A 25,961-nucleotide genomic window follows, 5' to 3' on the forward strand; every position below is an offset into this window, starting at 1 on the left:
CAGGGTATTATCCTGGCAGCAGAATTTTGAAGAAGTTGTAAGCGATGCTTACGTTTTTGTGGGATGCCAGTGAGATGAGGTGACTAGGGCATTAACCAATACTTCAGTACTGTGTTGCATAAGAACAGGACAAAGTCTAGAAATGTTTCGGAGATGGAAGAAGGCAGTCCGAGAAATGTTACTTATATGGGAGGAATTATTTAATAATAATAATAATAATAATAATAATAATAATAATAATAATAATAATAATAATAATAATTGGCATTAATAGTGTATAAATGGATATAAATAATTGCATTTAAACGATTCGCCAAAATCTGTTGTATGTAAACGACACTGTTTTAAACGTTATTGTTTTTTCATCAGAAAACCCGGTTTCCACGTTTACCTGAATTAGTTTAAATGGCACCTTTGCCACTCGCAATATGGCGTACGCGCTGACGTATCGTATCGACTGGGCAACACAGTGAATGCGGCGTATATCTATATATGTCTATGATTATATCTCCTTGAATGTGTACTTCTTGATAATGCCTATGTAGCAGAATGTGGCGCAGTCGTGCCTCCTCTGTTTTGTGTCTGTATCAGTTTACAAGATCTGCACAATCATTCATATAACAGAAGGATTTGACAGCAATGCAGCTTCTTAGTTGGCTCTAGAAAACGAGGAAGGCAACAGGAGAAACTGGATATACATATCCACATATCCAACCATTGAAAATAAACAAGGAATGCTGTGTTATTTTGTGATTTACTCAATACCTGCGGGATTACACAAGATGTGAAGAATTACAGAACTTTTCAGTAAAGTGTCTGTACTTCCTTTTATAACCACCAGGTAGAGCAGGTGAAAAGAAATGAGAAGGTCCACGTTGCTGCCGAATGGGGCAAGGGGCTGACATGGGTGGGGATTAAGATGTCAGACCCCACCTATTTAACGTTATTCTCGTTTGCATGGTTAGATGTGGGCGAGTCGAAGCTGACATCGGCCCCTCCTGCCTTCTACGAAGACGTTCAGTTATTACCAGATTAGTTCATCTGTCGTTTTCCTCTCAAAATAATCAATTCATTAGATGTTGCATAATTTCCAAAACAGTCATACAATCAGTAATTGCTCACGCGTCATTTAAAAGGTGTTATATAATTTATTGAGCTGGAATTTTGAATAAGTTTGCAAAGAAGGATTCCCGTTAGATAGGCGTGGTCATAGTCCCGCCCCTTGGTTGTCCGTTCCCACCCATCCCGCGGCCAGCGGCGAAGGCTATTTGGGAGCTATCCGCATGTATCCTGAAATGACGCCAACGTGAAAGGCGGACAAAGGTACGGAAGCACAAAGAGAATAATCACGCTGTAGTAACATCTATCCATTCATTTTCGTAACCCGCATCCAGAGCAGGGTGGCGTGGAAGCTGGAGCCTAAATCAGCATGCATCGGATTGTCCGATTCGGCTACAAGGCAGGACCAATTCCTGGACGGGCCGTCATTGCATACCGTAATTCATCTGCGTTTACTCAGAAGGTACATAAAATATTGCGTGCACATTTTCAAAGTATAAAACTAATGAACATATATAGCGTATAAAAGAACAGAATAAACCAACTTTGGCTAAAAGTCTCACTGACAGAGAAAATGGATCGAACTAATAAAGATGTTGTATGTTGTCAGCGCGGAAAAGGACCATAAAAAGTCCACTTAACAGCATTCCTGGAGAAATAAGTTCGATATGTCTAAAACAAACAATAACTAAATTATTTGAATTCATCGTACGTACAGATTTCACCTAATTTACCAACGAATCTCGGAACTTATATACCCTTAACATTCGTGGTACTATGCTTTCCCCGGAATGAATAGAAAGCGGATCTACTTCCGTTGTATCCGGATGCTCATTTGTAACTGAAGGACTGTCAATCTTTGAACACTCGGTGTTGCATATAAGAACACGTGTACATATTATAATTGGGACTTTATTTACTTTTCCCCCCAGTTATTACTCAGTCGGATTAAGTATTTAATTTTTTCGAATATTGCATTATGAATATAAACTAAGGACTGCGCAGACTCAAACAGATCGGCAAAATTTGAGACGAGAGCCTTTACAAACATCTCAACAAAACAACATCTGTTATCAGATTTTTATTTTTCTTTGTTGTTGAACCAGAAAAGAAAAAATCCGGAGCTGGAGGCAGACGTCACGGTCATCGTGTACATTTTGTGCAAGTCTGGAAACGAGTGATTTTCTAGTGTGAAATGACGCTCTTCCATTTTGGGAACTGCCTTGCTTTGGCTTACTTTCCGTACTTCATCACATATAAGTGCAGCGGACTGTAAGTATGTTAACGTTATTTTCAAAAAAGGAAATTGAAGGTGGCGCAGCAGTCAGTATTGCTGCCTGATGAGGTTCCGAGTTTGGCCAGTCACTGACTATTATGGGGGTTATACTCACTTTCCTGTGTCCCCAAATATTTATATTTACTAACTTTAGCAGACGCTTTTACCCAAACCGATTTACAAACGAAATTAACATAATTGAGTAAACATAAGATGGGGACTATTAAGGAGCAAGTGTTACAGGACAAAGGGTAACATTGATTATCACGCGTGAAGAGGACTTGAACAAAATTCAAACTGAGTTACAATGCCAAACTTACATAACCAAACAGTTACAGTAGCACAGAAATTCACCAAACAAGAGTCGCCTTGCTCGGAATTTTGAATATAGGTGGGCAGCTCCTTCCACAAACCAGGAGCTATACATGAAAAGAGTCTGGTCTGAGATTTAATACCAAGTAGGGATGGCATCAACAGACCTGAGTGGGCAGGAAGGAGCATAGGATCTCACAAGTGTCTTCATATATGTAGGTGCTGACCTGTTGACTACTCTAGGCAAGCATCAAGAATTTCAATTTAATATACAGCAGTATACAAACCCAGTGTAGCAAACTGGAAAGAGAAGTGATGTGTGTCCGTCTCACCTTTATGAACACTAGACCTGCTGTTGCATTTTACCAGCAGAGAGCTGCAGTGGTCCAGACATGACAAGACCAAAGCCTGGCCCAGGAATTGTGCTACATATTCTGTCAGATACAGTCTAATGTTGTGGATATTGAGTAAGTCTGCAACTTGGGTGTTAGCGATAAAGAGCCAAGCTGAACAGTGATGTGGTGCTGAATTGAGGGACGAGCTAGAATAACAAAATAGTTCATCTTTGCCAGGTTTAGCTGTAGATGGCGTTCCTACCCATGACCCAGAGATGCCCATGGTAGGTTAATTGGGGACTCTAAATTAGCTCTCAATGACTGAGTGCGATGAACTGATCCCCCTAATGAGCCTGGATCGCTCCAAATTGATCCCCAAAGAAGAGAATCAAATTGTTTAAGGGTTTTCATTGATTAATCTTTTTACAGAATATAATGTGTTTTCATGTCAAAAACACAGTTCAATAAGTAGAGCAGTATTCAAATGCATGCTTAATTGCACAGAAAACAAATACTGGGATACACCAGCAAATGTCCAAGTATAAAGTGAAAGAAGAAATAAGTATAACCATAAATCGGGTGACATTAGAGTTTATAGACATTGGTTCAGTAGATGTAGGTATGAAGATTTTGCTAAATAATGAATACAGATATGAAAGACATCTTAGCGTGCATTTGCAAAGCCTGCTGGATTGTGAAGGACGACTCTTATGGCCTCTTTGTCCTACTTCATATGGCAGAAGGTTCTGTAGCATCCAAACTAATTCTTTTAGTTTGTTTATTTATTTTACTATTTCAATTTATTACTATATATTCTTTCTTTCTTTCTTTCTTGTATAGTATAGTTCTTTGCTGTCTTGCACTTATCCTGTGTTTATGTATATGTTGCTCCACAGTCCTGGAGAACATTATATCATGCTACTCTATGCTGCAATGCTGTATTATGGGTGATATGATAGTAAAGCCATTTGACTTGATCTGACTTGATGCATATATATTTCAAGAAGGAAGTGATGACTAGGAAACCGTAGTACAATCAATTCATTTGAAGACACCGGCTACATTGCTGAAATTGTCTTTTAATGTCAGCCTTTTCTTTCATTTATTGTAGTTCAGAGTATAATGCATTCTGGAGATGTGTCCAGGCTGGAGCTACCTACCTCTTTGTGCAGCTCTGCAAGGTGAGATTCACTCAATGACATTTTTTTCTTGTAATTACTGTATTGTTTTACAGGACTGCAATTCTAAAACACTATGCAATTTTTGTATAATTGTTTGCATGTCCATTTAGCTGAATTTAATACTTGTGACTTGTGAATAATTAGAGCAAGTGAGCCCATGACCTTCTGGTTTCCCATCCAACTGCCTAACCAGTTTTTAACTTACAGTAAGTCATTAAGCAGTTGGACATTGCTACCTTGGTTCTGCCCCTATTGATAGTGTAACAGTAAAGGTTAATAGACTGTCAAAAGTGCTTTCTAACTTTAGCCGTTCCTGGCTGAAACCCCCTTTCATGGCCGTTTTACTAAAGGCTCTCAACAAGTTCTGGAGACCTTGTTCTAATGTTCCACTGGCTATTCCCTTCTTTTTAGCCACCTTTGGTAACAGCACAGCTAATTTTAATGCAAATAGTTATTTTGTATTTAGAGTCACATAGCATAAAAAAAGCCTCATGCAGGTATATAATTCTAAGCAGTGATGTGTGGTGAGGTTCATGGCTGGTGAGGCACCAACTCCTTCAGAGCCAGTTTTACAAATATATGAAAAAGAATCACTTATTCACTATTGAATTGGCAGCATGCACATTGGCTACTGGTTATGTTCCATATCTCATCAGCATTCTTTATACACACATAGGTAAGGTACATATTTGGCTAAGAAAGAACGTTGCATTTATAGCAGTAAGAGAGAGCCGAGAGAGCGCATTTGCTCTGCATCCTCCATGTGTTCTAAATTTGCCATTGCAATTCCACAATTCATACTCATTCGATACAAATGAAAGTACAGAGTGGTGTACAAACAAAAAAATGGATTTCAATTTTAACCTTAATTGAAATATTTATTTGTTTTTAAAAGCTTTTAATTTTCATGCTTTAATCAATTTACTGTTCAACAAAAAGATAACAAGAGAAACAAAAGAATATTTTATTTAAAGTCAAAATTTAGTTTTTAAATATTGGATTGTTTTTTCTTAGTCTGATTCCAATTTTTATAAAATTAAAAACCATTTATGGTCTTGTCTTTATTTGTAAATGAAGTCCATGCGTCTATCCTTCTCCACAAAAATCTCTTGTCACTTTCTTGTAAAAGTCCTCCTTATTTTCCTTTAGTTTTAAAAATCTTAATCTTCCATTTTGGTAGTCAGTCGGAACAAAAAAATAAAACTAAACAGACCACTGCAGTGCACTTGACTTTCTGATATCGCTAACTTATTAGCAGCAAGCACCTGTTGGGCTCACATTTGCCCCTGTCGGAGTGACATGGTACTGTCTGCCTCACCTTGTCCGAGGTGAGGTGAGGTGAGGCACGTTGCTACTGCACCTTGCATTTTCCCCTGTATTTGTACAGGAAATGCGCCAATTCAGCGATTTTGACTATAAAAATAATCAAAATCATACAGAAAACAAAGATTTAAAGATGATCTTTATCTCAGCTTTCATTATAGTTAATATTTTAAAAATGAAGGAAAAAATACTTGATCACCACAGCATTTTTCAGTTATTTTTTTAAATCACATTACTGCTAATAGAAGCCTTCACACTAAGTTTCATTTAAAAAAAGCAGTTTTCTCTGTAATGTGCCTGTGACCAGATAGTTGTATCTAGGGAGAGATTTCTGAGCACTTATTACTGTATTAACTGCTTAAAGGCATGTGGAAATTGTTTCAGTTTGCTATTTAGTGATCAGTCATGTTTGGTGTTAGCCCAGATAGCTGGTATTATTTATTATTCTGTGCACATTTAGTTTATGTTCATATACAGTATAGTGCATATTAACAGTTTTGTGGCATGCGTACCACGCCTGTGCATGGTTTGTCCTTAATGGTGATGCCCTGTATTTTCCAGGGAAGCTTGTCTTGCCATTTAAGATTGCTGACAGCAGGATCAAACATAATTGTTGATGCCATTATTGCCTGTTGCTTTCTCTTGAAGTCTTTCAATGCTGTTAGGTTTACCTAATATCTGCTTTAAAATCCTTCAGCAGAGATTTCTGCTTATGGGCGTTTTTGATAGCTTAGTCGGCATTCTCTCTACCAACAAAATGTCAGCCTTTGTCCTGTTGAGTTCATGAGTCTTCAGACAAATGTCTTTGTACCCTTCTACATTCAGAAGTAACTAAACATTGGTTGCAGCTTTTAACAATAATCGGTGTACTTTGGGGAAAAAAAATTGTTGTGCTAGTTATAAAAGTGATTCACTATCCATTTAGATAGATAGATAGTTAGATAGATAGATAGATACTTTATTAATCCCAGGGGGAAATTCACAAATTCACATTTTACAGTGTTAACAGCATCTAACCATGATGTGTTTAACTGAGATCTCTTTAACACTCATCAACATAAACTACTTTACAGTGTCAACACGAAAAAATTCGGACGCGATTGTCAGTAGGCTTTGCACTCTGGGAACCAAGTTACCCAAATTATTCTATATAATTCTGCTGATCTTTCTGATCATAAAATAGGTTATTACGATAGCAATTGACAAGAAGAATTCATAATTCATTGCAGAATTACGGTATTTGAGGGTTCCACTAGAGTGCCTGTTTCTGTTCTAATTTGGCTCAAAAACTAATCTGCACATCGTCATCTCATAACAGACTTAACTTTCGGATTTGGTATTTTTCCGTCCAGTTGATTTAGCACTAAACTGTCCTCAAGAAACTGTGACACACAGACAGATACACACCATCATTGAGATGTCAATGTTTTCAGTATCAGGGGACCCTAAAATATCGAGATCTATCGAAAAACGGAGATGAACATTTTTGACAAATCTAAACCTTTCACCCTTTCCACATAGACGATAAGTTATGGTTGGGGGAGGGAGCAAAGCAAAAATATCTAGGCATTGTTCTAAATTAATTAACAACCAAAAAATGGAACATAAGTTATAGCATAAGTATTCACCAAAACTACCAATGAAATAACCATATCTCTTGTGCAATTTGCATAGTTTAAAGCTTTAACCTAAGTAACAATTGACAGAGGGAGAGAGAGAGATGGGGAAGAGTTGGGGGGTTGAATTATGATCTTAACCAACTAGTTTAAAAGAAAGTCATGAGTAAATAATTTTAAAATATCAAAATAGCTTTTTAATATTTGGTTATGGAATGTGAATGTTAAAGCATTTTAAAAAGACCTGAAGCAAATTTTACACTCCATGATCAATACAACACTGTATCATTATGATTTGCAAAGACTTTCCCTAAAGTTTAAATTATGATTTAATTTTAGTGTTTCTAAGAATGTCTTGTAAGGATTTATTCATGTAAACACTGGAGTAGAATGTGCTTCTTTTTTTTTCTGCTGTAACATTGAGTGCAGTGTGGATCCTCATTAATTACCAGAACCTCTCTGTTAATGAGCAATTAGTCGCACAGCTGGCAAAACAGACTATAAATAATCATAACACCGCAATGGGAGTTAGGTCTGAGATCATCTCCTGATGATACTATGCAAAGCAGATTTATCTTGTATGGCTTTTTCATGCACTTTATTCCTACCCTTTTTGCCTGCTGTGAAGCATACTGACCCAAAGAAAACAGCAATTTTATCAGATTATTCAAAGCAGTTTTGATATCTAAATGTTCAGCTGTTTATAAGCTTACCATGTCTGATATCTTGTGGACATTTAACAGTAGCTCTCTAACTCTCTGTTTGTTAGCATCTCTAGGGATTTTACAGTGACTTATCATTCCCATCCAATTACATGCCTATTTGATCTGCAGTGTCACTTTTTGATAAATATTCCTTTGATTGCACATTCATATAAATAAAATTGTAATATCCTCGGTTTGTCTTTTGAATTTTTTTTTTGCTTTGTTTGCTGTTATTAATTCATTTTGCATACAAAGGACCCCATTTCATTGCCAATCACTCAAAAATGGCTGAACCAATTTTCACAACATTTTGCATGTGCATTGGTCCAACTTAAAATATAAGCTATATGGTGTTTCTAATATTTCATTGGAGTGGGAGTGGTTGTAATGGATGGCAACCCTAAAATGCTACATTATTCCAAAAAAAAAAAAAAGCTTAGTCAATTGTTTTTTGCATGTGTACTAAAGCTAAACCAACTTTTTAAAATTTTTAATTCATTTATTTAGTGACTGCACCTGTACTTTATTCCACCCTGTGCAGCACTAGGTACCCTAGCTAATTTATAATAAATAAAAGTGATGTATTTGTATTTTTTTATATTTTAGAATTCATTTAGAATTTTATGTTAAAGAGCAGTTACACTCATAAGCTCATCATGCTAGTACTTACAAATGCAGCAAAATAAGAAAACAACATAAAACAATGTTTAACAGACATAAACAACCTTGACTTAGTATACATATTTCATTCAACATCTTTAGACTTTTTGTGCTTCAGAAACTTTTTTATAGGTCTTTGATATGAATTAGAAAATGGTGGCAGTATTTTCTTTTCACCTTTGAAATATGTGATGTTATTTAATAACCCTTTATGTTATTTTTTTTTTTTTTAATTCAGCCTTGTTGCATTATTATTTAGACTTTCTTCTTCTACCTGGTAGCTCATATTTTTATCTATGTCTATTAGGGATGCATTTAAACAGAGAGGAAAAATAAAGTGAATTGCATACATTTTGTTCAAGAGAAAATATAAAAAGTAACTCGGCTTAATGAATTTGCTAGCAGTTTATTAGTGTTTCACTAATACAGTGAAGATGTTCCATTTCATTGGGGAAGAAGAGTGCAGTCTTCAAAATGTTCGTATGAATATGATAACACATGTACTGCAGAGACATTGGCTGATTTTTGATGAGTAGAAGGGCCATAGAAGGTGCTACTGGAAGTGGCATCATAAAAACATGGAAAGGCCGAGTCTCACTGCAAAGAAAGAACAAGACCCCAGGAAAAAAAACTGAAAGCAATTTTGAAATTTGATGATGTTCTACTCATTTTTTATTATTTACATTCTTCTATCTTGTCTTATTCTAGATGCTCTTCTTGGCCACATTTTTTCCCACGTGGGAGGGAGGAGCAGGAGTATACGATTTTGTTGGGGTAAGAAGCGGAGTGTTGCCATATTTACATTATATTATCATGTATTAACACTTGTGTTATAACTTAACACCGTATTATGTATTAATATCATATTGTGCAGATGTAAGAATAAGTATAAATGTATCTTTCCTTTCAAATGCCAGTGACAAAAATGGTGCCCGTGCATTCTGTTAAAATATATAATGGTCCTGTAATGTTTTACTATATAGTAATAAATACAATATGAAATGTGACCAAGTTAATGTGAAACTGTCACTTTTGTATTTTTGGTAATATCTGAATTCTCCTGTCACTGTCAAAGTGTTGTGTACAGTATTTAAATATAATTGTCATGCTGCAGTACTATCGCGCTGAAGGATACATTTTTATGTTATGTATTTTTTGGTTAGTAGGCTTTTGGTAAATTAAATTTTTTATAAATTATATTAACAAGTTTGCATGTCACAATATTACATTATGAGGGCAATTTGTTTTGTTAAAGTTGCTAAGTATTCAGTTTTAGGCTTGTAAAGGTAGCTTCTCAAACAACATACAGTATATGTTCAAGGTTTCATATTTATTATACTTCTTGAACAATACATTTAACTTAGTGATTTATTTATAAAGTGAAATTGTCATAAAATTATTCTAAATAAAATTCTGTCAGGTTAAAAAAAAAAAACTTGAAGCATTGATCACTTATTAACAGTGTATACTTGCTTTATTTCAAATGAATGCAAAGTGTGAAATATTAAACTAACTCAAATAGTATATCACTACATCCCTTAGTGTCAAACTTTATAGGTCATTTGTGAAAAAAAAGTTGCCATCTTTTTATTCTAGCAGGTGTATCTGAGAACTCTTTGCTTTGGATCTTGTCACAAACCTACTTTAGCGGTTCTGCTTTTAGTGAATAAGGAACATGTGACATAATATCCACTTGGTAATTAAGGGCGTTTTAATCTGACGTGACTAATATTAGTCTTCATAAAGCTTCAAAGACCATTAAGTACAAAATTTAGAGAACATGCTGCAGTCATTATACACACCGCGTTGTTGCATCTCAAAGACCATTTCTTTACTATTCAGGCACATTTACAGAATTTACAGAATAATTTGAATTATTAACAGAAAATAATTCTTAACTTTTTTTTGCTTTTAGGAGTTTATGAAAGCAACAGTTGATCTGGCAGACTTACTTGGGCTACACCTTGTCATGTCAAGAAATGCTGGGAAAGGTGAATACAAAATCATGGTAGCAGCTATGGGATGGGCTACAGCAGAGCTCATCATGTCCAGGTACAGCACATCACTGAGGGTGTCACAAATGTTTGTTTTAAAAAATTTTTAAACTACAAATGTTTCTACTATGATATTTACAGTATTTTGAGTTTAAATTTATTTTAGTAACAGTTCACGTCATTTATGAGTGGCGGTCTTCATCTACACAATCGTGTTCGGCACCACAATTAGCTGGAGATCGATCAACTGATGCCGGTACTTCACTTTCGTTTTCAATCTCGATCTACAGATCACTTTCATCAGAATCTGAGTCCGACAGGTCAGAGTCCAATTCCGAGATAATATACAAAACTCCATCCATGGAGTAATTTGCTTTGTGCATTCTCTTCAATCTCTCACCAGATATCGATGTTTGCTCTTCACTACTCTTGCAAGCGCATGGAAATCTGGGTCAAACCAACAAAGCTAACTTTCCTTCTAGCAAAGAGAGTCGAACTAAAATCTAATGGCAGGTTTTGTCACCGTTTATAGAGTTGCTTACTGCATGGATAGTTATATTAACCCTTAGTTTTTACTATCTGAGCAGAGTGCCAGGCCGTCAACTTTGAATAATCAATCCACCTAAACAGTTTCTGGGGCTGTAGGAGTTGAATTTGCAAACTCCACACAGACAGTGACTAGTGCAGAATTTGTTTTTGTGACATTAAATGCTTCAAGTGTAGCGTAACAGCTTTGAGTAATGTTATTGGGATCTATCTATCTATCTATCTATCTATCTATCTATCTATCTATCATCCATCCATCCATCCATCCATCCATCCATCCATCCATCCATCCATCCATCCATCCATCCATCCATCCATCCATCCATCCATCCATCCATCCATCCTCCATCCATCATCCATCCATCCATCCCTCCTTTCAAAATTGCTTTATTAGCTGCAGGATTGTTGGCTGCCTTGCAGGAATAGCCCCTGTAATGGCCTGATGTTTTATCCAGATTATTTTAATATTACTATATATTCATAACATGGTATTTCTCTGGGCAAACTGTTTTTCCTTCTCCTTCCTCTTGTATTAAAGTGTTATATCTTCAATGTTGTCCCATGAAAATATATAATAAAATATTTACAAAAATGTGAGGGGTGTACTCACTTTTGTAAAATACTGTATATATTAATACTGAACTGTGGCAAAGCTAGAGCTTGTTCTTAAAGCTTCATTCATTTTAAATTGTTCTTTTAATAACTTCTTTTCTATTATGTCATATGATATGCCACTGTAATTAATATTGTATAAGTTCAAGTGAATTATACAAATTCTCATTAGAGGATTAAATTTGCAGATATTTCCTGTGCTAACTCTTCATCTTTTGTCCTACAGGTGCATTCCTTTATGGGTAGGAGCACGGGGAATCGAGTTTGACTGGAAGTATATTCAGATGAGCTTTGACTCCAATATTAGCCTGGTACTTTGTCTTTTTTATGATTTTTAAATTGTTTTGACTTTCATTTGTACTTTGTTAGTGCATTGTGAGTATTAAAATGTTTCAAAGGACAGCACTTTATGGGATTATATTTTACATTTTCCTGACACTCTGTGGTTCATTTTAAATCGATCAATCATTCTGTAACATTCATTGCCTTTTTGGGGAATGTGATGTTTCATTTGTTGAACATTTTATGCATATTCAGAAAGATTTCCAGGTGCTTCAGTGGAATTATCTTTGTATTCTAAGACTAATGATATTTGCTCCCCCAAGCTAGGATAGGGTAGAGTAGCGATGGTAACACTGTCAGATGTTCAAATGATTCTTTTGCATATCTGTTGCCAATTGGACTTTGCCATGAAAGGTCTAAGTAATGGTTACTTTAAAACTATACATTATGTGGATGCCTATGTGGAGTAAGACTATCCAAAATATATCCTGAACAATGCCTGAACCACACTGTAAGTGATGCCTTCTGGGAATTTTCTACACTCTTATCATATTAGTAAAAACTCATTGGCTTTTTTGTAAGTCACAATTAATCTTTTAAATTTCTTAATTGGAGTTAAACATAATAGGATGACTATTTTAATATGCCCTGCTTTACTGACTTGCCACCATATTTAATAGGAAGAATTCTAACCCACCTCTGTATAACTCTGTGGTCTTTTATTCACTGTATTGTAATTTATAACATCAAAAAATACTTTTTTTTCCTCAATCTACTATTGTAGAACCTCATACATTTTTTTCAGTTTTTCTGTTTAAAGAAAATCTCATATTTCTGAATGATATGTTTGCCACAAGTTGGATTACAGTAATCCCTCCTCCATCGCGGGGGTTGCGTTCCAGAGCCACCCGCGAAATAGGAAAATCCGCGAAGTAGAAACCACATGTTTATATGGTTATTTTTAGAATGTCATGCTTGGGTCACAGATTTGCGCAGAAACACAGGAGGTTGTAGAGAGACAGGAACATTATTCAAACACTGCAAACAAACATTTGTCTCTTTTTCAAAAGTTTAAACTGTGCTCCATGACAAGACAGAGATGACAGTTCTGTCTCACAATTAAAAGAATGCAAACATATCTTCCTTTTCAAAGGAGTGCAAAGCAAGCAGTCAAAAAAAAAATCAATAGCGCTTTTTGGCTTTTAAGTATGCGAAGCACCGCCGGTACAAAGCTGTTGAAGGCGGCAGCTCACACCCCCTCTGTCAGGAGCAGAGAGAGAGTTAGAGAGAGATAGAGAGAGAGATAAAAAATCAATACGTGCCCTTTGAGCTTTTAAGTATGCGAAGCTCCGTGCAGCACAGCATGTCGTTTCAGGAAGCAGCTGCACACAGCCCCCCTGCTCACACCCCCCTACGTCAGCGCAAGAGAGAGAGAGAGAGAGAGAGAGAGAAAGTAAGCTGGATAGCTTCTCAGCCATCTGCCAATAGCGTCCCTTGTATGAAATCAACTGGGCAAACCAACTGAGGAAGCATGTACCAGAAATTAAAAGACCCATTGTCCGCAGAAACCCGCGAAGCAGCGAAAAATCCGCGATATATATTTAAATATGCTTACATATAAAATCCGCGATGGAGTGAAGCCGCGAAAGGCGAAGCGCGATATAGCGAGGGATCACTGTATACACATTCTCCAACCACTATGAAGCCCCCTCACTATAATACTGTATATACAGTAGAGTATTTTATGTCTACATTATTGACTATGACTAATCTTTAAATAAACCATAGCCATTTCCTATTATTTTCTATCTATATATACTATTTTTAATATTTTCTTTTCCCCATTTGCACCAAATGATTGCACATTTTGCCCTCTTAATTTTATAAGCTGGCAAATCTATTGTGAAATACCAGTTTATCTGAAGTGTTTTAAAGCGCTGCCATCCTTCCTCAAATATATTCATTTTAAGGCTGGCAATATGAAGGTAGTGCATTAGCTCACAAAACACTTGAAGGTAATAATGTGACAGGACCCCACATCTTTGGCAATCACTTTGTCTAGTACTAGAGCTGGTACAGCTAAACAATATTACAAAAAAGAAAAAATACTGTCATGGATTTCTACCTCTAGTGTCATCAGAAAGATGCACATACTAGGCATGGGTGCCGGGTTTCAGCATTGATGGTGTTCGTCTTTGATGGCATACTTAGCACTTCAGCCATTTTATGAATTAATAGAGAATGAATACATATTAGTTAACTTATTTTTTTCAGCTAAATATAAAGTCTTGATGTCATAATGTTTAACCTTTGTCATATGAAGTAGAGATATCTATATATTAGAGTTTAAGCTGTTAGAGCTTCACATAATAATATTTTAGTGCTTCCTCTTTGTTTATTTTCTAGGTACATTATATTGCAATGGCAGCAGTTGTTTGGATGTTTACTCGTTATGATCTTCCCAAGAGCTTTCGCTTGCCCGTTACAGTCCTGCTGGGGTTATGTGTCTACAAAGCTTTTATAATGGAGTGAGTAAGGCCCTTGAAAGCAATACATGCCAAATGATTTAACATTGAGTGCCTATTAAATTTCAGGATTTTCCCATCTCAGTATTCATTATGCAAGTGTTTGAGACCTCAAAAGCTAAACATGTGTCTGTCCCGATTTAGTCAAGAGAGATTTCAAGTGCAATTTGTAGAAAAGCTTTTGCTTCATCCTTTTGCTATCCATTGAATATAGAGATTGTTCGGAAAAATTAGAATTGCAATAATATGTTTAAATTTCGATTTTCAAAGTTAGCGCAGTCTTTGCCCAATTACAGAGATTACCATAAGCCAGCTGTCAATTGGACAGAGTCCATTTCTCAAGCTATTGCATTTCTTTTTATGATAAGTATATATTTACTTTAATACTTTCATGCACCTTTAAATGAAACTACGACTATTATTATATTATGTCATACAGTGGTTTCCAAAATATTGGTGTTTCCATCAAGTAGAATATCACTATCCTATGCTCTACAGGTGAAGAACAAAATGGATGCAGCAGAGCACTGAAATAATAAACACAGTGAAGTATAATGATTGTTTTTCTGTCATATAAGTATATAAAGAATCCTTGCAAAGGAAAAAGTAAAGGTTATACCCATGTTGAAAAAATAAAAAAGAAAGTTAAATGCACAATTTATTTTGCTGCCTTCATCGAATGTGACATTCCCAAAAATAAAGTTGAAGCATTCTTCCTACTCAGCAGTTGGCATCTGTAATTATCTTTTGACCAGATCATTTTGTACGTTCTTTATAGTGCAAAAATCATAAAGACGCTTTGTTTTTTGTTTTTGATGTGCTAAAATTTCGTTGTAACATTCAAAGTACATGTGTTAACCATTTTTATTTTTACATAATTAATAAAGAGTAAATACATATGAAATACATACTTAACCAATAGTAGTGCACCAAGACATTTTTCTTATATTGTAAATAGCATAAATCAGTACACTGTTTTTTGTTTCCCCTGAACTTAGAAATATAGAAAATGTAATTCCGGTAATTCTTCATTCAGCTTTCATAGATTTCAAAGTAATATGTGGATGCACTGCTATGAAAATAAACAAAGTGAATACAGAAAGTTGATTGGAGGTCCATAATGCTGTCCTAATTCATATTTTAGTAGTGCATTCTTACTTCAAAATGAGATGGGTTAATAGTAACTATATTAGAATATTCAGTTCTGCATCATTACTTTGAGAGAGGAGCATTTCGAGTACGGGGAAGCATTTGGTGAAAGATGTGCTCTAAACTCTTCAAATACAAATTGCTGATCAAGGACTGCAACTGGCTGTAAATTCCACTTGTTTTTTTTTTTTGTTGTTGTTTTATTTTCTTTTGATCTGTTTGTCCTTGTCACATGACCTGTGAATCTTTTCTCATTGTTTTAAGTAGAATCCTTCTTTTTGTCTTCTGTTTTTCAGACTTTTTGTTCATGTGTTTGTACTGGGAAGCTGGACAGCTTTGCTAGTGAAAGCAGTGCTAACAGGGTCCATCTCTCTCTGTTCACTCTTTCTCTACATCATGCTCGTTCATAGCAACTGAATCAAAAGAGCAAACCTCCTTGCAGCAAGAAATAAGAGTACATAAGCAGTTCAGCACACCTTCAAATAATGTTTTTCATTGTTTTTTATTACTGTATTTAAAACACATTGTTCAACAATAAAAAAGTATTTGTTTACCTTAAAATGGTCAGCAGTTGTTTTTCTCTCATGCCAATTTATAACATACATATTCAGTTGATAAATGCAAGCATAAAATACAGTTTTGTTATCTATTCCTTAGCTATAATATAATAATGTAATTGATTTATTTTTTTTATCTACAGTATGCATTAAATAGCTGAAACATTTGGTAGTAACCAAGACAGTTATGTGCCTTGCCCCCCAACACTTTATTGACTGAAACACTAAATCCATATGGTTACAGTCTTGAGAAGTTTGACACTCCTCAAATTGTACTGTATGTATTATATGTTGAACAATGGAATAGCTATCTTAACACTTAAAGTTTGTATGTTAAACTGATAAATTTTATAAAATATTACATGAGTTTACAGTTAAATAAAAAGCTTTTGAATCTATACTGCTTGTTATTGCTGTGCCGTTACATGCTATGTGTGTTTTAATGTCAAATTGTAGGATTTATCAATATCACATCTTTATGCTGGAATCTGAATGACATACAATATAACACTTTTTCTATTTGGGAACCAAGCTAAATAAATAGACTTTGTAATTGTTCAGGGCAAGGATTGTTATTTTTCAAATTAAGACTAATGAAATGGACATTTACTGTGTTTATAATGGTGGTCTGCTTATTCAGCTAAGTTCCAGCCTTTTTCTGAAGAATTGTAATATTGTAAAACTATAATAATAACGTAATATTCTCAAAACTGCTCACTTCAGGTAATAGTCAATGTGGCTTTGGCAACCTTTTTTTTTTAAGGCAGAGATAAATACTAAATAAAGAAACACTCCATCATAGGATTAAAGTTATTATCTGAGCAAAAGCATAGCACTTTGTCTTCCGAGACTAAAAGACTTACTCAGCAAAGCATTTTTTTATCTGGGGCTTTACTTAAGCTAAATGTTCTTTCTAATTTAGAAAATGACAATTTTATGTAGGAGGTTTTTATTGAGACAAAACATTTAAATAACATATACAGTGCAGTCAGCCGTGCTCGCACTGAATGTAAGATCTAAACATATCATAGAATTAGTGCTTCAGAATTGTGTCATGCATTATGCACAGAAGACAAACTGGTAAATCAATTTGAGCAGTTAACAATATCATCCTGAGGAAGGATGAAATCAATCTCTACAGCCTGATGATTTATGTTGCATTGTCACAACTTCTTATTGAACAAAGTGGCTATTTAATCAACTGGCCGGCTCTGAGCATTATATTCCAGGTGATGGATTCAATAATACAACTCCTTGTCCCACCAGCCTACAAGTGAAAGAAGAAAAAATGTCAAAGAGGAAGCAGATAGACCTGTTTATTGGTGCATGTTTTATTATTGCAAAAAAGTGATTACAGGTATGCTGATACATGAACAAATTAGAGGTGTTTTGTTGAATATTTGTACTTCAGTATAATAAACATTCACTTATGCTGCTAAGTCTTTGTTTGCATTTCATCAGACTTAGCGTTACTTTTCTACTTAACTATTCATTTGTGCACTCTCAAAATACATGCCATAATTATGAATGTTAACAACGTTTGTTGTTTAATATAGTAATTTTATTATTGCTGGTAACATCTATATTTAACTATTTTCATTTGCCCAATATTCATATGTAATAATAGACCAATTAGCCCTTCTCTAAATGTAACATTTTGTAATCTATAAGCTTAGTTATATGTTCCTGCTCAAACTAAAATAAAATGTTTATGGTGTCATTAAGATATTATATATGACTGTATACAGCAGTGGTCTCAAACTCAGGTCCTGGAGGGCCAGGGTGGCTGCAGGTTTTCATTCTAGCCCCTTTCTTAAATAATGACCTGTTTTTGCTGCTAATTAACTTGAATTAAATTGACTTGTTTTTGAAGAATCGGACCCCTCAATTGTTTCTTTTTCCTTAATTAGCAGTCAAACAATAATGAGATATAAAATGAGCCAAAACAAGACCATCACACAATATCTGAAAATAAAGAAAGGTGAGAGTCTCAGGAATGCTGATCTGCTCAGGTCCACAAAACATTTTAACGGTGCTCTTAGAAAAAAGCAAATCAATAATTTTGGAAATGTCTGCCATTGCACAATGAGAGCAGCAAAAAGCCATGGAATTAAAGAACGGGCCTAATTAATGACAAGACTCGCCGCCTAATTAAGCAACTGGTTGGAGTGAAATTGGTTGTATTTTGAGGCCCCGACTTAGTTGGTCTTCTGTTGGCTCCCTCACTTCACATTTCATTTCTGTATGGGTGCCGTTTAAGGAAAGAAATTAAGCAATTCAGAGGAACAAATCTTAAAAAAAACAAGTCTATTAAAATGAAAGGAGAAGGAATTAATATGCAGCAAAAACTGGTCACCAATTAAGAAAAGGCTTAGAATGATAACCTGCAGCCACTGCGGCCCTCCAGGACCAGAGTTTGAGACCACTGGTATACAGTTCAATTTCCATCATACAATTTTAGTAGTTGTAATAATTAAGTAAGCTTTTGTCATGTCCAATTCTTTTCTTAATATCCTACAGAGTACTATATGCCATTTGGACAGTACTTACTTCCTGGATGTCTTCGAACCCCAAGTTTTCTGATTTCATCATAAACAAAAATAAGGATCCCAAATGGAACGGGCACAAACCACCACTGGACTCTGATTATGAAAGAGGAATTTACATGTAACAATCAGGTTAGCAGAAAATATGTAGTTCAATTTCTTTAAAAGTACCAGGGTAAAACACTTGTACACTAGTGGTAGGTACTGTAAATGAGAAGCTAAAAAATAAAAATAGTCTAAGTACATTGGATTTTATCACATTTGAGACATAGAAGAAGAAGGGAGCTTGTTAAAGAGAGGACAAATTAAGTGAATGACAGATCTTTTTGGTCTTCATGGGTAGAAGCTGATAAACTTAATGAGTAACTTGTGGTTATAATGTCCTATGACTTATAAAACTATGCAAGCCAGATTCACCGCACCTTCTGCATTAACAAGAGAGTTAGTGAAAAAATTGTAATGCCCATTTATTCACATATTGCAGTGATCCATGATTATGAGGCTTCACCCGCATTACAAAACTAATCCATTCCTGAAAACCGCTTTGTAAGGTGAATGTTTTTAACAGGAATACCTAATTACCATTTATTAAACAGGAAATCATTTTATGTATTCCCTACCTTATTTTTTTTGTCAAAACAATACAAAAATGCATACAATTTAGTTTAGTAATATTAGTAATTGAAATAAACCTAAATAAGACATTTCTACTTCATTGAATACTGTCGAATAAAACTGTTTGCCTGCACTTTCTTTCTTATGTTTTTTTTTTAACTATTTCATGGCCTTCTTTGGAGCGAAGTTCATCAGGGCCATGTGAGGAAACCATGTGTGCAACATACATGAGAGGCTTAGTACATCTCTCTGCAGCCTGTGGATCCAGCTAGGGCCTCGTTCAGTAGGCCACTGTGAGGATATTCATTGAATGCTGCATCAGCTGTGAAAATGACCAAGACGGGCTCTGTGTCACCAACATCCAGCCAAGCTCCATTCCACAGGTTGCAGTGAGATGTACAACAATATGACCGTGAAGGTGATTGGATGTTAGTGCTAGTGGGTTTTGTAAATTGATCCAGACTTAGTCATCGTATTTGTGAAAATTTAGTTGCAGTTATTTATTTTTGAGTCTGCCATGTAGAAAATCAACACTCAGTAACAGCAGCAATACACTTGTATACAGCGCAAAACATTAGGGCATCATGCTTTTATATTAAAAAGTGTTAATCCCTGGATGATCTTTAGTGAGAAGTCAAGCAGAATGACACCTTTTATTAGCTAACTAAAAAGATTACACTATGCAAGCTTTCAAGGAAACTCAGGCCCCTTCTTCAGGCAAGATGTAATACAGATATTGGAGTTCCCTGCGTTTATATAGACACCAGGACAGATACAACATTGGAAAGCCTTTAAGTGAGACATCTTTGATGTAAAAAATTAATAGATCTCTTCATTGAGAATCTTAGCCTGGAGAGGTTTATTAATTTTTTACATCTAAGATGTCTCACTTAAAGGTTTTCCAATGTTGTATCTGTCCTGGTGCCTATATAAACACAGGCAACTTCAATTTCTATATTACATCTTGCCTGAAGAAGGGGCCTGAGTTTCCTTGAAAGCTTGAATATTGTAATCTTTTTAGTTAGCTAATAAAAGGTGTCATTCTGCTTGACTTCTCACTACATCCATAATGGCTAACACTGTACAACACCCTAGTACTGGATGATCTCATTCAAAGCCAAGTAAAGATGTCAATTACATGCTAATGAAAGTCTTACCTGATGGGCATGAAATTGAAAATATTTGGCATGCCGGGACAATAGCAAAGGAAGTTACCAAGAAGGAGCTGGAAAACAATGGCAGTAACAAGCACCTTATTCCTGGGAAGACAAAGGAGAATGTTATTAGTTTCTGTTCATATAGAATTAATTTTCTGTGAATATCTGGATAAGCATTGTATCTAGAATGAGGACGTAATTGGATAAATGCAGTTTGGGTGCTGTGATTAACAGTTTCGTATCAAAGTTCCAGAAGGCTGATGGCCTCCTTAGCGTTACGTTTACCCCTGGAAAACTGATCCAAAAGTGTTAGTTTATTTAACAAGAAAAAAATTGTATTATGTGTAACAAAAACATGTAAGTACTAAAACATCGACATGAATACACTAAGAAACATATGTCAAGTGTCCACTGCTGTACTGATGCAGATTTAGTAAACGTCCTTTGTGTGATATGTTTTGAAATCATTGCACAGCCCAATGTCACAATCTGGACAGTAAAAGCATGTAGAATGCAAGTGCCTGATCAACATGATCAATGCATCCCTTGTGTTATTGTTGGCTACCATGTTTCCCCTAACTTGAACAGTGACAGTTGCTTAATTGTGAACAGTGCTTAGGGGGCTAACAGCTTTGTTGTCCTTTTACTTGATCATTATCATATTGCCTTTTTGCTAGGAAGCTGCTTATACCACAGTGAAGCTTCAATCGACCGTATTCACCAGGCATATCATGGTGGTTCAGTTGTACAGTGCTGTATACATCAGTTTCACTACCCGTGTGAACATCTGATGACCAATTCTTAATCCTCATCACTGTCGCTTAATTCAACTAATGGTTTATTTTCAGTTTGTTCTAAAACTGGATTTACAACTTTTTGTTTATATGCTGTTGTTTTATTTTGTTGAAGGCCCTGTTCCACTTGTGAATATTGATGAGTTACCATTCAGTTGCAGAAGTGAAGAAATATTCATGATTTTTTTGAAATATGATGTTATTTGATCCACAAGATGGCAGCAGAGTACTGTTCCATTAATTATTCAGGCTCAATGTTCCATATATCATCAAAACAAAGGAATCCTAGTAACACTCCGGAAGAACCATATTTACATAGAATAGTTCGAGAGATGCTCAGGGTTATTACCAAGGAGATAAAATTTTCAGGCACCTTATTGTTTGAAGTTTTCACCTTGTTTACAAGACCTTGTTCCAGTTACCATAAATGAAAAAGTAGGTTCTCTTGCAGTTGTAACCTTTTGAGAAGCACTTTGAATAGGCTGTGGGCTGTACTAAGCAGCTGCTAATTTTAACTGTCAGAAGCCAATTTGTTGTGTAGACCTGCCTGATAACACAAATATCCTCCTCCTCCTCCAAGAAGTCAATGTGTACACTAGTCTAGACATGGTCAAGAAGTTTGTTTGACGATAAACCAAACAGAATGGACAAGATGTTTGCTCAAAGCTAGTTTGACAATGGTGTGATTGTTGTGCATCACAGAAATAGGATTCTGGGATTGGATTTTCATACACAACAGCAAAGGCCCACCAAGTTCAGCAGGGGTTTCAATCTCATTTGCTGTATGACCACAGTAGCTGCAGGTTTTTGTTCTTTCAACCTTGTATATTATTAACTAATGACTAATACTAATGGAACGTACTGTGCTTCCCCGATTTTAATTAACTTGCATTTATTTGTTTAATTTTTTTCTTAACCAGAAGCCAAACAATAATAGAATGCAAAGTGAGCCACCAAATAACCAGACTAACTTATATCCCATTTCTACCAGTGTTGTTTATACAATATCTGTCTCAATATAAGTATTTGAAAAGAAAAAAGTGAAGGGCTGAGAACTACTGATTTGCTCTGGCTAACATAGCACATGTATAGTGATATTTTGGAAATGACTGGAGTGGCAGAATGAGCACCTATCACTGGAACCAAGGGGCCTAGCCCAAAACCTGGGCAACAGCCCCTGACCGTTATGGAAGAATAATTGTAGGGTAACATAGCTTACATCTTAAAGAAGTAGCATAAAGGGTTAATAAATGTCAGAAACCTTTGCAAACATGTCAGGAAAGAAGATAAACATAAAGTGAACAACAACATGTACTGAAAGATGACTAAGAAATTATCAGATATCCTGTAAATAATCAAAATGGACAGTTTTTATATGCACAGAAAGTTCAAGGGTGGTAGCTCATCTCAAAAGGTATAAGAAGAACCAGAATCTTTATATATAATACGCTACCGTGGCTGTTCATTTGTCTGTCCAGGATTTTTAATCACCTGTAGCTCACAAACCATTTGACCTATTGAACTGAAATTTGGTACACATGATGATTTTTATTTTATTTTAATTTAATGTAGAATCAATCTTGGCACTTTGCCGTCACTTCCCCTATCTCTTCATATCTTAAATCATTCTTGAGGCAGATTGAAGACTTAAGTGCCAGCTTTAAGTGAAAATTAATGAAAACGTACTAAGTAATTGCAACACAAACACTGACTTAATCAGTTTTACCGTGAAGAGATTCTCAGTTAGAGGATCTGTACAGAACTTTTTCAAAACATGACAAGATCTAATCAATAATATTTATAGAATAAGCTCTTAAAGCACAGAGGAAGCAATTCTCTCCGCATTTCTCTCTCTTCTCCATTCATCTCTGTTGCCCTATTAAACTAATCAGTTTAGGTATATTTACAAGCTCTAAGGTTTACCCCATTGGCCATGCTGTCTTTCTCAGGGGTGGGGGTCTATCTGTTTTCAATCCTATTTTTTGTAAAAACTGATCTATTTGTATGGAATGATGAAAATTCATAAGATTTAAAAAAAAAAAAGAAGAAGAGAAGAAGTGGGCTGCTAGGGTGGAGAAGAGAAGAGCTGCTCAGGAAGCAGCAAGCACATCAACCTCTGAGCAAACGAATGCTAAACGTACAGAGAAAGAGGATGAAAACTAGGAATGCTCAGGTCAAGTGTATTCGTGCAGTGCACCATTACTGGAATAATAGACTTTTATTTTATGTAAGTCATTTGGGTGTAAACCAGCAAACCAGCCAGAGTAAATGTATGCATTGATTGACACTGTATATAAGTTCAATAGTTTATAAAATGAACCTCTATTCTTTGTTTCTCTGACCATTCTGACTATGCTGTAATAGTCTGCTTTTGAAGAATGTTCCCTCTAAGGCATTTTGCTGAGGAGTAATTAAAAGATACAATGAGCAGCTTTTCTCCAGTTGCCTGATTACTTATTTGTCCTGTTAGAGGGTGTTTCTTTCTTTACTAAGATATTAAATTTCTACCACACCATTCTGCACCAAACTTTACAATAGGCACTACGCAGTCCAGAAGATAGCATTCACCTGGAATCCACCAAACCCAGATTTGTCCACCAGACTGAGGGAGAGTGAAGCACAATTCATCACTCTAGAGAGTGGATTTTCATTACTTTAGAGTCTAATGTTTGGCATTGTTTGGTGTAGTGATCTTAGTCTTCTTGCTAGCTGCTTGGCCATGGGAACTCATTTCTTGAAGCTCCTGGCGCCCAGTTCTTGTGCTGATGTTACTGCCAGAGGCAGTTTGGAACTCTGTTGTGAGTGATACAACTGATGACTGATGATTTTTACATATGGTGTGTTTCAGCTCTCTGTGTCCCTGCTGTGTGAGTTTGAGTGGTCTACCACTTAGTGGCTTAGCTGTTGTTGTTCCTCGATGCTTCTGCTTCACAATATTAGCACGTACAGTTGACCAGGGAAAATGTCATGCACTGACGTTTGGCCAAGGTGGCATCCTATGACAGTGCCACATTTACAGTCACTGACCTCTTGAGTATGACTCATTCTGCTGCCAATGTTTGACAATGGAGATTGCATGACTATGGGCTTGATTTTGTGCACCTGTTAACAATGGGGATGGCTGAACTCCAAAATGTAGAGGGGTGTTCACATACTTTTGTCCATATAGTGTATCATTATCAGATAAATAAAAGAGTGCTTAGTGAGAAAATGGTGTCCCTCCAGAACTGTTTGAGACCCCTGAGTTAGCTGGTCATTGGTTATTTTGATTTAGATCTCTTTATTGCCAATTAAGAAAAAATATCTAAGCAAGTCCATTTATATTACAGCAAAAGAAGTACAGTATGTTAAATTAGCAGCAGTGAATGGTTGCTAAATAAAAATGAGGCTGGAACATAAATCTGCAGCCACTGCACCCTTTCAGGATCTTAATTTGATAGCCCTTGGCTACAAGTTTTTCTTCCAAAGTAATTTCTTAAATAGGAGCCAATTATTGATCCTGCAACAATTATTGTCCTAACGACATTGTTGAATTTCATTTAAGTTAACTCATTTGTGAAGATTCTAATCCCATAGTTGTTTGATTATTTTTTTGTCTGTGTGTGTTTTTTTCTTTGCATGCTGCAAATGAACAATTCCTTATCTAATTTGGCTCCACAAATCATCCATCCATCCATTATCCAACCCGCTGAATCCGAACACAGGGTCATGGGGGTCTGCTGGAGCCAATCCCAGCCAACAAGGCAGGAACCAATCCCGGGCAGGGTGCCAACCCACCGCAGGACACACACAAACACACCCACACACCAAGCACACACTAGGGCCAATTTAGAATCGCCAATCCACCTAACCTGCATGTCTTTGGACTGTGGGAGTAAACCGGAGCGCCCGGAGGAAACCCACGCAGACATGTGGAGAACATGCAAACTCCACGCAGGGAGGACCCGGGAAGCGAACACAGGTCCCCAAGTCTCCTAACTGCGAGGCAGCAGTGCTACCCACTGCGCTACCGTGCCGCCCCTCCACAAATCATTTCAATGATATTCTTAGAAAAATTAATCTGATTTGACACATTGAGCATTAAATAACAAGCTGTGGCATCAGTAAGGATTCTCTTCTAATTAAGAAACTGGGTTGGAATACAAACCTGCAATAGGCCTAAACATGAGGGCACCTGATGACAATTTCTGTATTTTACAAACAATTGATGTGCCTAATAAAGTGTCCACTGACTACAGCTCTTCATTTAAAGTGTACGTACTAATGCCAAAGTTTCCAAAGGAAAAATGAGCTCTTACAGTATTCGGGAAAAACAGCATGCATCATTCGTTAATAAATATTTCACAAAAACGTATGAAAAGAAAGCAACACACCTGAAGAATCCCTGCTGGAAGACGGAAAGCCGACGGGTTTTCCTGATGAGGACATCAGAAATCTGGCAGATTTCAATGCTAACAAAGAAGACCGTGTAGCAGGTGTACTCCTGGTATAGCCTCTGGCTGTACGTCTGAAATGACAAAGACAGAAGATTAATGACTGTATACAAGAACATGGGCACCAATGTGATCCTACTATCAAGTCTAAATGGTAGAAAGTCAAAATGAAAATCGGAGGAAAACAAACTTAAAGTCAAAGATACTGAAAAGATATCAAAACCTAATGCTAGGTCTTAATTGAGGGTAAGTCAAAGTAGCACTAAACAGGAAAGAGTTTTTATG

General features: G+C 36.0%; 2 protein-coding genes across 2 annotated transcripts in view; one reads left to right on the forward strand and one right to left on the reverse strand.

Moving 5' to 3' along the window:
* The first annotated feature begins 1,851 nt into the window (after nucleotides 1-1,851).
* Nucleotides 1,852-16,135, forward strand: tmem147 (transmembrane protein 147). Its single transcript, XM_028823873.2, has 7 exons — nucleotides 1,852-2,331; nucleotides 4,094-4,163; nucleotides 9,175-9,240; nucleotides 10,382-10,518; nucleotides 11,845-11,929; nucleotides 14,307-14,428; nucleotides 15,871-16,135. Exons 1-7 carry the CDS (start codon nucleotides 2,255-2,257, stop codon nucleotides 15,989-15,991), a joined length of 678 nt encoding a protein of 225 aa, XP_028679706.1. The 5' UTR covers nucleotides 1,852-2,254; the 3' UTR covers nucleotides 15,992-16,135.
* A 936-nt stretch (nucleotides 16,136-17,071) lies between these two features.
* The window catches only part of LOC114668210 (potassium-transporting ATPase alpha chain 1), a 47,890-nt gene continuing 39,000 nt past the window's right edge, over nucleotides 17,072-25,961 (reverse strand). Inside the window, exons 20-23 of the mRNA XM_028823872.2 lie at nucleotides 25,617-25,750; nucleotides 20,450-20,551; nucleotides 18,682-18,773; nucleotides 17,072-17,398 (exon numbers count right to left, since the gene is read on the reverse strand). Coding sequence (XP_028679705.1) covers nucleotides 17,370-17,398; nucleotides 18,682-18,773; nucleotides 20,450-20,551; nucleotides 25,617-25,750 — 357 coding nt within the window. The 3' untranslated portion in view covers nucleotides 17,072-17,369. The remainder of the gene's footprint in view (nucleotides 17,399-18,681; nucleotides 18,774-20,449; nucleotides 20,552-25,616; nucleotides 25,751-25,961) is intronic.

This window comes from Erpetoichthys calabaricus, chromosome 17 (assembly GCF_900747795.2).
Source record: "Erpetoichthys calabaricus chromosome 17, fErpCal1.3, whole genome shotgun sequence".
NCBI lineage: Eukaryota > Metazoa > Chordata > Cladistia > Polypteriformes > Polypteridae > Erpetoichthys > Erpetoichthys calabaricus.

Coding starts and splice junctions, on each gene's coding strand:
- tmem147 (XM_028823873.2), top strand. CDS start 2,255: ATGACGCTCTTCCATTTTGGGAACTGCCTTGCTTTGGCTTACTTTCCG. Junction 2,332..4,093: donor ACATATAAGTGCAGCGGACT/GTAAGTATGTTA, acceptor CATTTATTGTAG/TTCAGAGTATAATGCATTCT. Junction 11,930..14,306: donor TTGACTCCAATATTAGCCTG/GTACTTTGTCTT, acceptor TTTATTTTCTAG/GTACATTATATTGCAATGGC.